Source organism: Pimephales promelas, chromosome 19, assembly GCF_988280905.1.
Source record: "Pimephales promelas chromosome 19, fPimPro1.hap1.1, whole genome shotgun sequence".
NCBI classification, from domain to species: Eukaryota; Metazoa; Chordata; class Actinopteri; order Cypriniformes; family Leuciscidae; genus Pimephales; species Pimephales promelas.
The window spans coordinates 13,056,331-13,070,210 of record NC_142787.1 but is presented as its reverse complement, the minus strand read 5'-3'; the positions used below and the strand labels follow the sequence as shown (position 1 = coordinate 13,070,210).

Below are 13,880 nucleotides of genomic sequence, written 5' to 3'. Positions count from 1 at the left end.
ATGGTTTCGGGAAACACCGACTCGATGAACTATGCTGATAACGACGGAACTTGCGACCATAGTTGGCGAACGGTGCTTTCGGGAAACGCACCCCGACCCCAGGCCAGACCTGGTGAAGGGACTGTCCTGTCCACAGCCCAGGGCGCAGCTGCCCCCGCCCTTAGCCGAAGAAACTGCTCTGCTCATTCATAAGAGTCAGGCAAAAAATCTGAATGGCACGTCGTAGACATAAAAGGAAATTTGTACCATATCAGTTATAATAGGCTAAATAGAAAATTAAACTGAATAGGCTATATAAATAAACTGTAGTGCAACTGCACGGATTTTCGTAATTATTCCAGATAATATAGCCTTCAAAAATTGATAAGTAAATATTATAATTATTGATAGGCCTACTTGTTGTTAAAAAGATTTTGTGTGTTTCATTTATTGTGTTTTCTACTGTCAAATAGAGAAAACAATGAACGAATTAAAACGAATTTAATAAATAAATAATAATGAAGAACATGCTTTTCTGTCTCATCATTTCAACATCTCTCTCTCTCTCTAATAACTACATTAATAACTGCATAAAGCTAGGACACACTAAGTCTACTAAGCCCAGTTATGAATGTAATTTGATATGGATTCCCAGGGGGAAAATAGACGATAGCCTACCTTGATTTGATTAAGCAGTTCATTCCCATCATGAACAAGCAGTTTATCAAGAATAGTTGCAGTGATTCAGAATTCAATTGGCGCAGTGATTGTCATTTAATACCACGTAATAATAAAATAAAAATGTCCAAAAAATACAAAAAAACAAAAAGAACTTGTTTTAATTTCCTGTCTACAAAAAGTGCATCCGTACAAAAAAAAGACCTCTTCGTACACTTTTGTAAAACTGGTCACACAAAAGGTAAAACTCAAGAAAAACACCACAGTAGCAGGCCAATCTCTCAATCTCCAGTTATCTGGCTAGCATACTTCAAATATACAATTTCAAACTTAATTTACAATTCAAAAACATGTCATTTTACATTTGAAATTAAAATGTAAAGGAAGACTTCCCCTGGTTTGGTTCTTGGCCTTCTTTAACTCCTCCTAAATAATTACTGTTGTTACCAAAATTACCTGTACAATCTATTCTAACAGTTGGCTCAATCAAATATAATCCAGGTTGAACCGAAAAACCTACTCACCACATGCAGTATGTTAAAAGCCAGTATAAAACAACCAAATTTGAGAAACAAATGGCACTGCATTCAACACACTTCCACAGCAAATCCATCCATGCAACAAACCTTAAATCAAAACTACTTTTAAATAAGTGACAAACTATACAGTATGATACACCAAAATTGGTTATTTTTGAGCATGTCCAACATATTAAGAAAGTCCAATTATTGCATTCATATTTTTTTTTGAAGGCACACTCAAGGCCCAAAAAAAAAAAAAAACCATCCCTCTTCATGAATAAAATAGCTATATTCAATGTGTTTAGCAGCAAAGGATGATTAGGAGGAGTCCAAGATTAGACAAGCACTGCCATCGAGTGAATTCCCTATGCCTGAGAAAGAGTTAACACAGACCCTTTGTGAGCTTTCAAACATGGAGAAGAGGACATGAGGAAAAAACATCTCTCTCAATGGATTGCGGTTGAGCTTTAATGAAAAATAAAAACACGGACAATGAATTTATCTCCGGTATCGTCTAGGCGGTGAGGAACCGCGATGTTTTGAAGAGTGTCTGGAAGATTGGCCGGTACTTTGAGAGTCAGCGTCATTTGAATTAACTCTGTGCGTTTGGAGGTGTGGCGCTGGTAAGCCCCGCCTCTCCTGTCCCGGATCTCTGATTGGCTGCCGCTCTGGAAAGCGTGGGTCCGTGGGCCTGTCATTTATCCGTGGGTCTTTAAGGCACTCCAAAGGTATTAGACGTGGCATAGCCTGCTGTGGCTGAACGCTGCTCATGTCACGGCTGGATCGTGGCGCAGGCTCTATTTCCATCGGAGCCTGAACAGGTGAAACAGGTGAGGTCACAGTGCTTGATTGCATAGCAGGGGGATGAGAGAGACTGCGAGTCGGCGGATCACGTTTAAGAATCTTCTTGACATCACTTTCAAAACCTCTTTGCATGGTTTTGATTATAACTTCCCGTCTCCCAGCGTCCTCAATCAACTCTCCCCAGTCCCTTTGTTCCTGCAGAAATGTGTTGATTTCATTAAAACGTCATTAACAGCACCTCTTCTGGTGGGTCAAGACAAGCCAGTGTATAAATCTGTACAGTACCCTGAGTGTGCGTAGATGTCCCAGTATGAAGAGACTAAATTTGGCTCTGGTAATGGTAACATTCATCCTCTGCCGATTTCCAACAAACCTTAAGAAAGAAATGTTTCTGGTTCAAACATTGCAACATGAATATTTCTGTAGGTCACAACGATATTGCACACACTCACCCGATGGAACCCATTTCACTGCTGGCTCTCACACAAGACACAATGACGCAGTCCATTTCTCTGCCCTGAAAGCCATCGACAGTATCTACTTCCACCCTAAATGACAAGTTACACATGTTATAATACAATTACATTAAAATTGAAGTATATATATTTTCAAGGGTGTTTTTGTGCAAAAATCAAAGACTAATTATTTGTGGCACGCTGTAGTTAAATTATTACACTTTGATGAAAGACTATGAAAATTTGCACTCACTGAAGTTGTTTGTTGATGCCTGATCTCCTAACGGCTTCCAGTATCCGTTGTTTCTGTGCGTTGTAGGGCGTTATGACACCCACTCGCACTGACTGCTTCTCGCCCAGCAGCTTCAACAGCAGCAAGACCAAACCGACCTCTTTGGGGTTAACAAATGAACTGACCAATGGAGAAACACAGTAAGTTAAGTGTTCAAACAGAGACACAAGAGGCAGTAAAGTCCCACCCACAATCCTCCATTTCTTACTCTCTCTCCTTCATCTCTCTCCCATCTGTCACGTCAAACACTTTGTAGGGCTTGAAGGGCCAGTTGAAGGAACAGCGTTTCTTGGCAGTCTCACTGTGGGACATAAGTACGTAAATCAGAAGCCCATATTTCTACTTGTGCAAATTTTACTTTTTGCCACATCTCAATGCAGATGAACAGTGAAAGATTACAGGCCAAAAATATTTCTGGAAAAAAAAAATTAAATTGCAGCTTGGGATTTATTTAATAATAGATAGTTCACCCAAAAATGAAAATTCTTTTATCATTTACTCACCCTCATGTTGTTCCAAACCTCTATGTGTTTATTTGTTCTGCTGAACACAAAGGAAGATATTTGGAAGAATGTTTTAATCAAACAGATCTCATTCCCCATTGACTACCATAGTATGTATTTCCTACTATGTTAGTCAATGGGGATTGAGATCTGTTTGATTAAAACAATCTTCCAAATATCTTCCTTTGTGTATAACAGAACAAATAAACACATGGAGGTTTGGAACAACAAGAGGGTGAGTAAATGATAAAAGAATTTTCATTTTTGGGTGAACTATCCCTTTAAGAGTTTTTTGGCACAACTAAATTGTTAATAATTCATATTGTTACATTTTTTTGCATTTTTAAAATACAATGTTTGAAAAATTTAAAAAAGTACAACTCTATTATTGACAGTTAAACTAAACAATCTTAAAACAACTACTTCTAATCCTATATCACACCATAACTAAATAATAGGGGTAGGTTTCGCCAACAACTTCGCAATTTTGGTTGCGTCACAACATCACAGTTCAAACCGATATGGAATCTGTGGCAAATAAGTGAGACACGCTGAGAGTCCACAAAAGAGAGCAAGTCGACAGGATTGGTTTCTATATTTTGAGCAGAACACTTCATCTTTGATGAAGCAGGAGAATAACTGGAGTCTGTTTTCAGGTCGCTCTTTGTGAATACACCTTTTATCTGTGGCTTATTTTGCTTGCTTCATTGTATTTTTCTCAGTATGAATAGGCCCTCACAGAAAAGTGGGAGTCACACCCAAATAGGATGGCAACGTCCATGTCGCTGGATCACGTTTCTTAAGGTCTGCAGGGTCCCGGTTTAGTTTGCAGCATATTGTGTTGAGCACTCACCACGAGCACGGTCCTCTCAATGACCTTAAGAGTTTAAACTCAGACTCAGTCATAATCCACTGCTCCTGATAATACTGCCTGCACTGCCCCTTCCTACACATCATAAACATGGTGAGGAGTCTGTTTTCAGCGCATTCTTATCTCTCTCCCTCCCTACAAATGCCTAGTGTAAATTTTCCAAACAAAGAGTTGTGCATACCACTCATTCTTAAGAGCACTGTTGTAGATGTACTTGGAGGGGAATTCACAGATCTCAGGGTGCATGCGGTACTGCACGCTGAGGAGGAGGATGGGAGAATGTTGCGGGTTTGATGGATGAAGATTTTTGCATAACCGTGCCATAAGAGACTGATCATAGCCAAACTCCTTGGCTTTCTGTTCAAACACACACAAACAAATACGTTTTCATATCTTACACAAAATAATTTATAAATGGCAGTAAATTAAATCTACAGAACAACTTTATTTTAATTGCCATAATTTAGAACAAAGCAAAGCTTAAATTTGTATGCTGGTAATACAAATGCTATGCAGCTAAAATGGTGGGTTACCAGCGAGACAACGGTTGGTGGAAGCTGGTTGGGATCACCGACGAGGATTATGGAAGGACATCTGTAAAGCATGGGAATCAGCGTCTCAGTTTCTTTAGCCTGACTAGCCTACAAATGTGCAAAGACAAACAAAGTGGCAATGAAATGTATTGATTAGGAGTATTAGTATGTGTACAATGATATAAACCTTATATTCAGTAAATTAACAATGATAAATATGCACCATGACAAAAGTCAAATAAAAATGTATGATATTAAAAACGATAAAGTCTTGATTGTTTTGTTGTACTAACGGTAAGAGATTCACTCATTGGAGACGTCAATAGACGAGTAGAGGGAATGCACGTGACGTCACCGTCGGCTGGAGTGCCTGCAGTTACTCACAGTGAGTGGCAAAAAGACTGAGCGGCTGTATTTGTTTTCAGCGCGAATGCCACGAAAAACAAACAACACGTATAAAGTAGGAAAGAGCTTTGCGATTTACTGAACAACTAGATTTGACCCAAAAAAAAAAAAAAAAAATCTGAGGTATATTTTTACAGACTGCTATAGAAAGAGGAGCAAATGGACCGCTGCAATTCACAGAAACAACTGGACTCCAGTCAGCGAAAGGTGGATTTGCAGTTATCATTTTGTGTCAATATGCTGAATTAAGGTGTAAAACCATACCGATATATTTAGTATTGTTATATTTATTCACAACTCAATTAAATATGTATCATTGTATATTCTGCATTACTGGATGTTTTTTAATAAACACTGACCAAAAAAAAACAACTATAAAATTTTAGGGCTGGACGATATGATGATATATTTAGGCTATATATATATATAATGCTGATTTAAGTGATCACCCAGATTTAGACCTATATTGTATTTATATAAAGTGTTCACAGGCAAATTTGCTTTATGTTTAGGTCTATATTGCTTTTATTTCCCCCGGTGTCGAAATCAGGCAAACATAAATGTCAGGCAACACGACTCCTGTCTGCATGTCAATATCCATGGATCACTGGATCTTTAGTAAGTTGTACGGTCGGAACACTATATTGAGTCCAACATTTAGTTTAAATTGATCAAATTGTTCATTTTAGTTGCATTTTCGAAATTAAAATTAAATTAAATCCAGTCACGCAGCAGATCTTTTGCCACTGACGTCATTCCCTCCATTTAGAATCGTATTACTTAAGTATTTGAACCAAATAAAACGAACAATGGAAAAAAAAACACACAACAAAAACAAAAAAAAGGCACGACAAACTTTAAAAGATTTTAGCACCTCATCGATGATGACGCAGTTAAATGGTTCATGTCCGAGTCGACGGAAGGCATTCTCGAGGACAATACTTCCGCTGGTGCTGAGCGTGCAGCAGATCACATTAGCATTCTGCAGCACAAATGCTTGACTCTCTTGTCTCCTACTGCGACTCTAAGAAAAATACAAGAGACATGTTTGCTTGTCGTAATATTGAGAATAAGTACTGTGAAACATGTTAAATATCATGACTATTTACCTCTTTAATCTGCCGACTCAATCCTTCTCTCTCTTTCAGAAGCTGCCTCTTCCTCTCCATCATATTCTTGTACTGTCATCCACAGAAATTTAAGACGGCATTAAAATAAAAGAGCATGAATCAGTATGCCATCATGTCATTCAGAACATAGTCGATATTCTGTCTTTTAGAAAATGAAGAATTCATTACATCAATTGAATCCTTTGGCGTCTTTGCACAACGCTGGGAGAGATTGTCAATAGCCCGGTCCAGATGCTCCTTCTGCGTTTGTACGTCAGCACCTGTAGTTTGCTGGGCTCGCTCTACACACAGAAACACACACAGCTTATAAAATTATAATTCAAGAGTTTATGCATATGCAGGTGGTGCATAATAATGCATAAATTTGTCTCTCACGTGCTCTAGCTTTAGTCTGGTGGTCGAGGCTGTAAGGTTTTAGCGATTTCGAGATGGTTCTTTCATTTCCCAATCTTACCAGGTTTATGTCACCACAGTTGCCTGCACACAAAAAGTGTTGCGTCATATGCTTTAGTGTGACAGTATAAGGCATGCATGCTTTTTTCAGCAGTCAATGTATGTGCAAGCTTGGAAACCTTGAGGAGCGTTGATGTTTCTGCATTTTTCTTTAAAGATCACAATGACTTTCTTCATCAGACTATCGATGGCAGCGTTAGAGGGTGCACAGAGTAGAACACGTGTCCGTCGAGTCTTGGCGTGAAGGTTCCCCACAGAAGCAACACTGTTAATACCCTAACCAGATGACCACAAACGCAAAAAAACAAACTCAGTAAATATGCACTTTGAAAGTTTCAGTATGATTAAGGTGTAAAAGATACATACCGAAGACAGTAGTTTGTACAACAAGCCACCAATGGTTTTACTCTTTCCAGTTCCTGGAGGACCATGAATAAGGAGAAATTTTGGGGTCTTCGGCGTTCTCTCCATCGTGGCAAGACCACAGGACTGCGTTCTTTCGATCATGGCAACACCACAGGATATCGCTCTTGCCTGGTCCCTGTTGTACTCCTGTAATACAAAGAGAAAGCACATTATAATGAATGTTAAAGCACAATCAACCAACTATTGGACTTGAACATGCATCACTCTAAGGTACTAAAGCTCAAGAATAGTTTTTTGGCCCAATACGTAGTAAAGTAGTATGAAAATTGCTTATAACTATTGGTCCGCTTTATCTGACACACCCAGTTCGGTTCATGGAGATCTCAACTAAAGTGATTATTGAATTAGGTGTATTAAATAAAGGAGACATACAAAATGTGCAATGCTGCAAGTCCTGGGATCAAGATTAGGAACCATCACTGCTTCAGATAAACCCAAACTCACTGATGTGTCCAGGTCCGGTGGGCTGTTCAGAGTGTGTGTGAAATAAGACACATGTGGAGCAAGAACAGGACGCAACATCGGTCCATTTTGCAGCAAACATAGTGCACGAAACTCCCGGAATATGCTGACCAAAGATCCAATAACTTCACAAAGCACAGGTTGGGCATTCACCGAAGACACATTACCAAGGGTCTGAATTGTCAAGCTTAGGGTTGACATGGAACCTGAGGAAAGACAGAGCAATGAGACAGTGCACATAAATGTTCTATATTATTAAGGATTGTGTACAAGTCCCACACCTGGATTTTTGGAAACAATGGAACGGGACACACAACCGAAATGAGGATGTGGTTCATGGAAATTTGGTTCATCGTGGGCATACGCTTGTCTGTTGTTCGGCAGCCAAAGCAGGACAAGGTCATCTTCTTTTGGGTACAGTTGCTTCATGTCACTTTCCTGAGAAATGCCCACTACAAACATATGCACAACTTTAGGAAAAGGCTGATACTTGAAAGTATACATTTATGCATTTGGCAGACGCTTTTATCCAAAGCGACAAATTTTTACAATCTTATCAGTTTTGCTTTCCCTGGGAATCAAACCCATAACCTTTGAGCAACAGGAAAGCATACTCTTTGCCAACTAATAATAATTGTACTTCTGATGTAGGGCTGAACGATTAATTGCATTTGCGATAATATCGCGATATGATGAAACGCGATTTTGTAACCGCAAAAGCTGCGATTACACTGGTCACATGGACACGTGAGAGAAAATCAGTCTGCAAGATCAAGCATCAACTTGGTATATAGGTCTGGCATACAGGAAAGAACAGTTTATTTTTAATGTATGTGATATTGTGTTATTCTCTCTCAAACAATTCAGGTCTTGAATGAAAAACATTTAGACAGCCTACTTTTAAATAATGAAAGCACTCTGTTTATTGCTTGTAATGCTTTTTTTTGGTTCCTCTATTTACTAGCTTTTATTTTTTAAAGCTATATTAGTTTATATTGCCTATTTAAAATTCTTAACATGTAATTGGTTTAATTAAAGGGATACTCCACTTTTTTTGGAAATAGGCTCATTTTACCATTCCCCCAGAGTTAAACAGTTGGGTTTTTACCATTTTCGAATCCATTCAGCCGATTATCAGATATTTAGAAGCATATCAGTAAACAGACAGTTTCTGGTCTCATTGACTTCCATAGTAGGAAAAAATATATATATACTATGGAAGTCAATGAGACCAGAAACTGTCTGGGTACTGATATTCTTCTAAATATCCGAAAATCGACTGAATGGATTCGAAAATGATAAAGCCCAACTGTTCAACTCTGGGGAAGTGGTACAATGAGCCTATTTCCAAAAAAAAGTGGAGTATCCCTTTAAATGTTATATATATATATATATATGTATATATAGAAGTAGTTCAAATCATGAGCTACCTAAAGATTCCAATCCCTACTGTACAATGATTTATTGCTTGTCTTTGTCAACTTAGTAAATCGCATTCGCAATATTGATTGAAAAAAATAAAATCGTAATTAGATTATTTTCCATAATCGTTCAGCCCTATTCTGATGTTCAGTTAAAGTGTATTCTAATAGAAGATATTCTGGACGTACCTGTGAAGCTGGCACTAGCTGTGGAATTACTGTATTCTATACCCAGGACCTTTAGGTTAAGCTTGACCCTGCCCTCTCTGAGCCATTCACTAGCCATCTATTGAAAATGGAAAGGATTAACATCATTAACACCGACACAGCATTCTATTCCAAGCCTAAGATTTGGACTATGTAGCACAGCAAGAAAAAATGAGCGGTTTAAAATGCTGTCTCTATTAAATCTAAAGACTTAGGCATTACAAAATTAAGATGTAGTCCCACCTCTTCAAATGCATTAATTAGCAGCAGGGGGTACAAGCTGTTGAAGTACTCCAGGTAGCTCTGGAACTTAACTGGCACCTCCTTCAGAGGCAGTTGGCATAGATCACTTGGACTCCCAAAAGTTTTGTAATTCTCAAGCATTCTATATTCCCATTTAAGGATAGCGCGGGTCAAGAATGAAAGGTCAAACTTTGGGCTTTGATTCATCGTGGGTGCTGGTCTGTTAACTGGAGTCTCAGGCCTTTGGTATACCTTGTAAGATGGTGGCTCTAAAGTAGAGCTTATTTTAGTACTAGTGACCAACCTGGGACCATGGCTCAGAGGCAGAGGAGTTTGTTGTGAAGGAAATGGCTTTGTGAATTGTTGAAGAGTCACAGGCTGTAATGTTTTGGGAGGTGGCAAAGCTGGGGGCAGTCGGGAAATCTTCGCTTTAGCAACATTAGCAGCAGGAGGCGGCTTAGCTCCTTTTTCCATTTCAAGGACTAGCGAGGCACTGCGGGAGCTGGGGTTGTATATTTTTGTGGTAGAAGGTTTGGCCTTTTTCATTGGTGGCAGGCCAGGCTTCAAGAACAAATGATCAGCAACTTTTTCCTTACAGATGGTGCTCGGAATAGGGGCATTAGTCTGAAATGGTTTATGCGCCGACACTGGCTGCTCGGGGAAATCTGACTCACTTTCTGAATCAAGGTCCATGTCGACAGGATCTCTCTGGGTCAGAAAGAGTTCTTCATTTTCATCCTCAAGCTCCTCCATTTGAGAGCACAGTTCCATGTCAGTGGGTCCCATCTGAGTGAGAAACATCCATTCTTCATCAACGTCCTCTTTGGGTGCCTGGGTGGCTTTTTCTTTTTCCATGTTGACATCAGCTGGCTCACTGGCTTGAAAGTACTTGGACTCTATTATTGTCCTATTACTTCCAATCCCATCCCCTTTAGAGTCCCCGAATTCCGATGTAGTATTTTCATTATTCTGCTTCTGATCAGGATCTGGTTGAAACCAGGGAACAAAATCACCATTCTCATTGCTTGTAACTGTAGGTTTGGGTAAGGGTACATCACCTGGCTGATTTGTCTTTGCTGGTTTTTGAGCAAATGTTGTGACAGCTCCTGTTGCTGGCCTCTGTTGTTTCTCACGACTTTGCTTGTAAAACTGAAAATCTTGAGATCCCATAAGTTTCTTGTTGCCTTTCACCATACGTTTCTGCGGTGAGGTCTTACTGGTCCGACTCGCTCGCCTTGTCTTCTGTTGTGGTTCAACCTGCAATTTCTGGCCATGGCACCTCAGTTTAGCCACACAATCTAGTGAACGCTGAGAAAGATCAAAGGCTTTTCTTTCCTTCTTTTTCAATCCTAAGCGCTCCGCTGTTGATTCTGGCTCAACAGCTTTACGCACCTTCTTTGGAGGAACAATGGCAGGGGTGCCCCGTGAGGTGGAAGCAGAAAAATAAGAAGAGGAACCGGAGCTGGAGGATGGAGAGGAAGGCTGAACACCAGACGAGGATGAAGTAGTTGATGAGGTCGAGGAAGGTTCTTCAACGTCCATAGACATGAAGTTGCGTTTCAAGTGGTGGCGTCTGAATTTTCGAGCAAGGGCATCAATTATCACTGGCTTTTTAGGCTTGGACTTGTCTGTCTTCTCAGATGGAATGGTTTTTGTGCTTTTAACCTGCAGAGGTTTTGGTTTGGTTTGGACAAATTTATCCCAGCTTTCTGCATTACTGGATGCTTTGGACAATTCACCTGGATCCGCTGGCTCTTGTGACTGTGGCTGTTGTCTGGTCTCATCTTCTGCTTGCCGACATGCCTCATCTGGAATCATGCCATTGTCTGAACTCCGTGAGGGAGATGCTTCATGAGGATCTTCTTCCACCTGTGGTTTGAGTGTCTGGTCCGATTTCTTAGTCAAGACTGATTCATCAAAAGCCGGATCATTCCAGGCAGATGCCACATATTGCTGGGTCTCAAACTCAAACACTTGTGACTCACTGAGATCATCATAATCACGCCCTGGACTCTCAGGCAAATCAGGATGTCCTGTAGATTTATTTTTCGTGGCACATTGCTTTTCAACAGGCCAACTGATGTCTTTTAGTCCTTCAGCATGATCAGAATCTTCATCATCAGAGATAACAATGGTACTGGACTCTACGATTTTCTTTGAGTTGCCAGTGGACATGGTATGCGTTTTTCCAACATCCCTACAGTAAACTTCAGAGTCACTGGACTCAACCTTGTGTTGAGCAGATTTTCTCAATTGGGCTCGTCTAACATTGAGGGGTTCATCATCATCTGAATCATCCTCCTCAGTAGCTTGAAAACCACGTTTCTCCTTAGCCGATGCCAAATGAACAGGTTTTAAAGATTCACCAGGCTTTTTGGTAATGGCTTCAATCTTTAACAAATTCTGGTTATTTAATTTGGATCGAATTTCCTGCAGCTTATCCAGATCTGGTTTAATATGTTCCAACTCAACAGAAGGTCTCAGCTCTGAAATGAACACGGGGGCAGGAGGTTCCTTTTTAGCCTTTATGATGTTCTCAAGACCGCTGCAGAACTCCTCATCCAAGAAGCAATCGCCATAATTCAAATGTGGCTCCTCTTTAATAAATGAGGAGCCACAGGCTCTGCTCGGACCCTGTTCCTCATGTTGTTGTTGCAGGGTTGGCATTGATTTTCTGGAAATTACAGTGTTGGTAGTTGCCTCCACCGATGATGTAGATGGTGATGGAACCACAGAGGTTGGAGAGACAGTTTTTTCTTGCATCGACCGGACAACAGATTTTAAACACTTTTGAAGCTCTATAGATTCAGAATGTTTTAAATTCCATCGTTTGTTTGTAGCTCCACGCAGCTGCTTGTTAAGCAAATTCAAAAAATGGCTTGCACTTGGGACAGATCCCGTCTTTATGCCTTCTTTCAGCAGCAGTCGAATCAGTGCCATGCAGCCTAGAACTATGGCACCAATGCCACCTCCAGACGCAGGCAGTCTTCCTACCATCCCCAGATTGTACGAGGTTGAACTGACGCTGTGAATCCCACCCATCTTGTCTGGTGGTCCATGTGGTTCATCCGATAAGACAATGCACATGACAATCACTTCAACCCACTTTGGGGCACAGCGAGTAAGTATTCCCATACGTCCTTCCGTGGAGTGTAGCTCAACAATTTGAATGAGGATGCGGGTGAAGAACTCGGTTACTTTATCGCACATGTTTGTCTGTCCGGTCAGTACATGTCGATTAGCTAGAATCTTATCACAAAGATAGTGAATGACTTCACTGATAAAGGAGGCATTGAGCTCTGGAAGTTCCATTATGGAACGGACAAATGGAATGAACCACAGAAAAGTGCTTCCATATACACGCATGCTCTGGCCCATCTCAGAATCAAGCACTTTGACCAAAGACTGCATATCCTCATAGATCACATAGTTGCTGCAAATGCCACTGTTGGATGACGAACCAGATGCCTAAATGATGAACAGGGGAAAAAATAAAATAATAATAATATTAATAATATGCGTTTTTCCATAACAAACATTGAAAGCAGATAATACCAAGTGAGCAGTAAATGTTTGTTACATAAAGTAAAAATCCTGTGGTGCAGTAGAGGAATAAAAGAGAAATCTTACTTGGTTTGGTTTTGAGGCATAACAGTCGTACACCATCTGACTGCAAGTCACCATGTTGTCATCATATTCAGGCTCTACTTTAAACATAGTCCTGTTAATTAAAAGATTGATTTGTCTTGTCAAAAATTGGGCACTAAAGCAGAAATTAAAGTGTACCGTTTTTAATGGCATCTATTAATTTATCACATTTTGCAGCAAATAAATGTTTTATTTTCAAAGCATATTAAGAATATCAACTGAAATTGAAAATTAAATGAGCCTTTAATGAATTTGGGAGGCGTGACCAAATTTTTGTAATCCTAAATTTTAAAGGAGTGACAACCAATAGTAACGGGGAGTTGCTAAAAATTTGATTTTAAAGATGCATTCCAAAAACAAATTAGACAATGATGTAAATATTTAATTTGCCAGGTGAAGAATTGTAAATAGAAGTTACAAATAAGTAAATTATTTCATAGCAAGTAAATTTCATTCGATATAAATCCTGCATTTTATACTGCATCTTAAAAAAATGTTTATTTTACAGTGATTTAGCTTTTAAAATAGTATCTAGTAAAAAAGTAACAATTGCCTTTTGTTAAGTCCCAATTATGGTAGATCCATGAGAAGCAGTGCAAGGAGTGTATATCATTCAATAAATGAACTTCAATAAATACCAGACTTTCTTACCCCATGGTTTTTTGCTGGATGCTTCTTATTTCCATATCATAGCTGGTTGCTCCAGTGATGGTCTGGAAAGCCATACTAGGGTCAACCTGACCCCAGATCTTAGAACCAAGCCGGTCCAGAATTACCATAAAGCAGTGGAGGGCTGGCCAGAATGGGTCAGAAGCTGGGTTATCCTCTATAAAAAAAATAAATAAATAC

General features: G+C 39.6%; 1 protein-coding gene across 2 annotated transcripts in view; it reads right to left on the bottom strand.

The window, feature by feature from the left end:
- Nucleotides 1-729: 729 nt before the first annotated feature.
- The window catches only part of setx (senataxin), a 31,407-nt gene continuing 18,256 nt past the window's right edge, over nt 730-13,880 (bottom strand). The window contains exons 7-26 of one of the 2 annotated variants that reach the window (XM_089123458.1): nt 13,683-13,857; nt 13,014-13,104; nt 9,384-12,851; nt 9,123-9,219; nt 7,794-7,964; nt 7,495-7,718; nt 6,991-7,176; nt 6,744-6,900; nt 6,547-6,648; nt 6,340-6,452; nt 6,151-6,222; nt 5,916-6,065; nt 4,637-4,744; nt 4,285-4,460; nt 4,086-4,178; nt 2,938-3,030; nt 2,691-2,849; nt 2,435-2,530; nt 2,268-2,355; nt 730-2,177 (exon numbers count right to left, since the gene is read on the bottom strand). In XM_089123458.1, coding sequence (XP_088979584.1) covers nt 1,677-2,177; nt 2,268-2,355; nt 2,435-2,530; nt 2,691-2,849; nt 2,938-3,030; nt 4,086-4,178; nt 4,285-4,460; nt 4,637-4,744; nt 5,916-6,065; nt 6,151-6,222; nt 6,340-6,452; nt 6,547-6,648; nt 6,744-6,900; nt 6,991-7,176; nt 7,495-7,718; nt 7,794-7,964; nt 9,123-9,219; nt 9,384-12,851; nt 13,014-13,104; nt 13,683-13,857 — 6,320 coding nt within the window. In that variant the 3' untranslated portion in view covers nt 730-1,676. The remainder of the gene's footprint in view (nt 2,178-2,267; nt 2,356-2,434; nt 2,531-2,690; nt 2,850-2,937; nt 3,031-4,085; nt 4,179-4,284; nt 4,461-4,636; nt 4,745-5,915; nt 6,066-6,150; nt 6,223-6,339; nt 6,453-6,546; nt 6,649-6,743; nt 6,901-6,990; nt 7,177-7,494; nt 7,719-7,793; nt 7,965-9,122; nt 9,220-9,383; nt 12,852-13,013; nt 13,105-13,682; nt 13,858-13,880) is intronic. The other variant, XM_039661041.2, reaches the window with a different exon arrangement.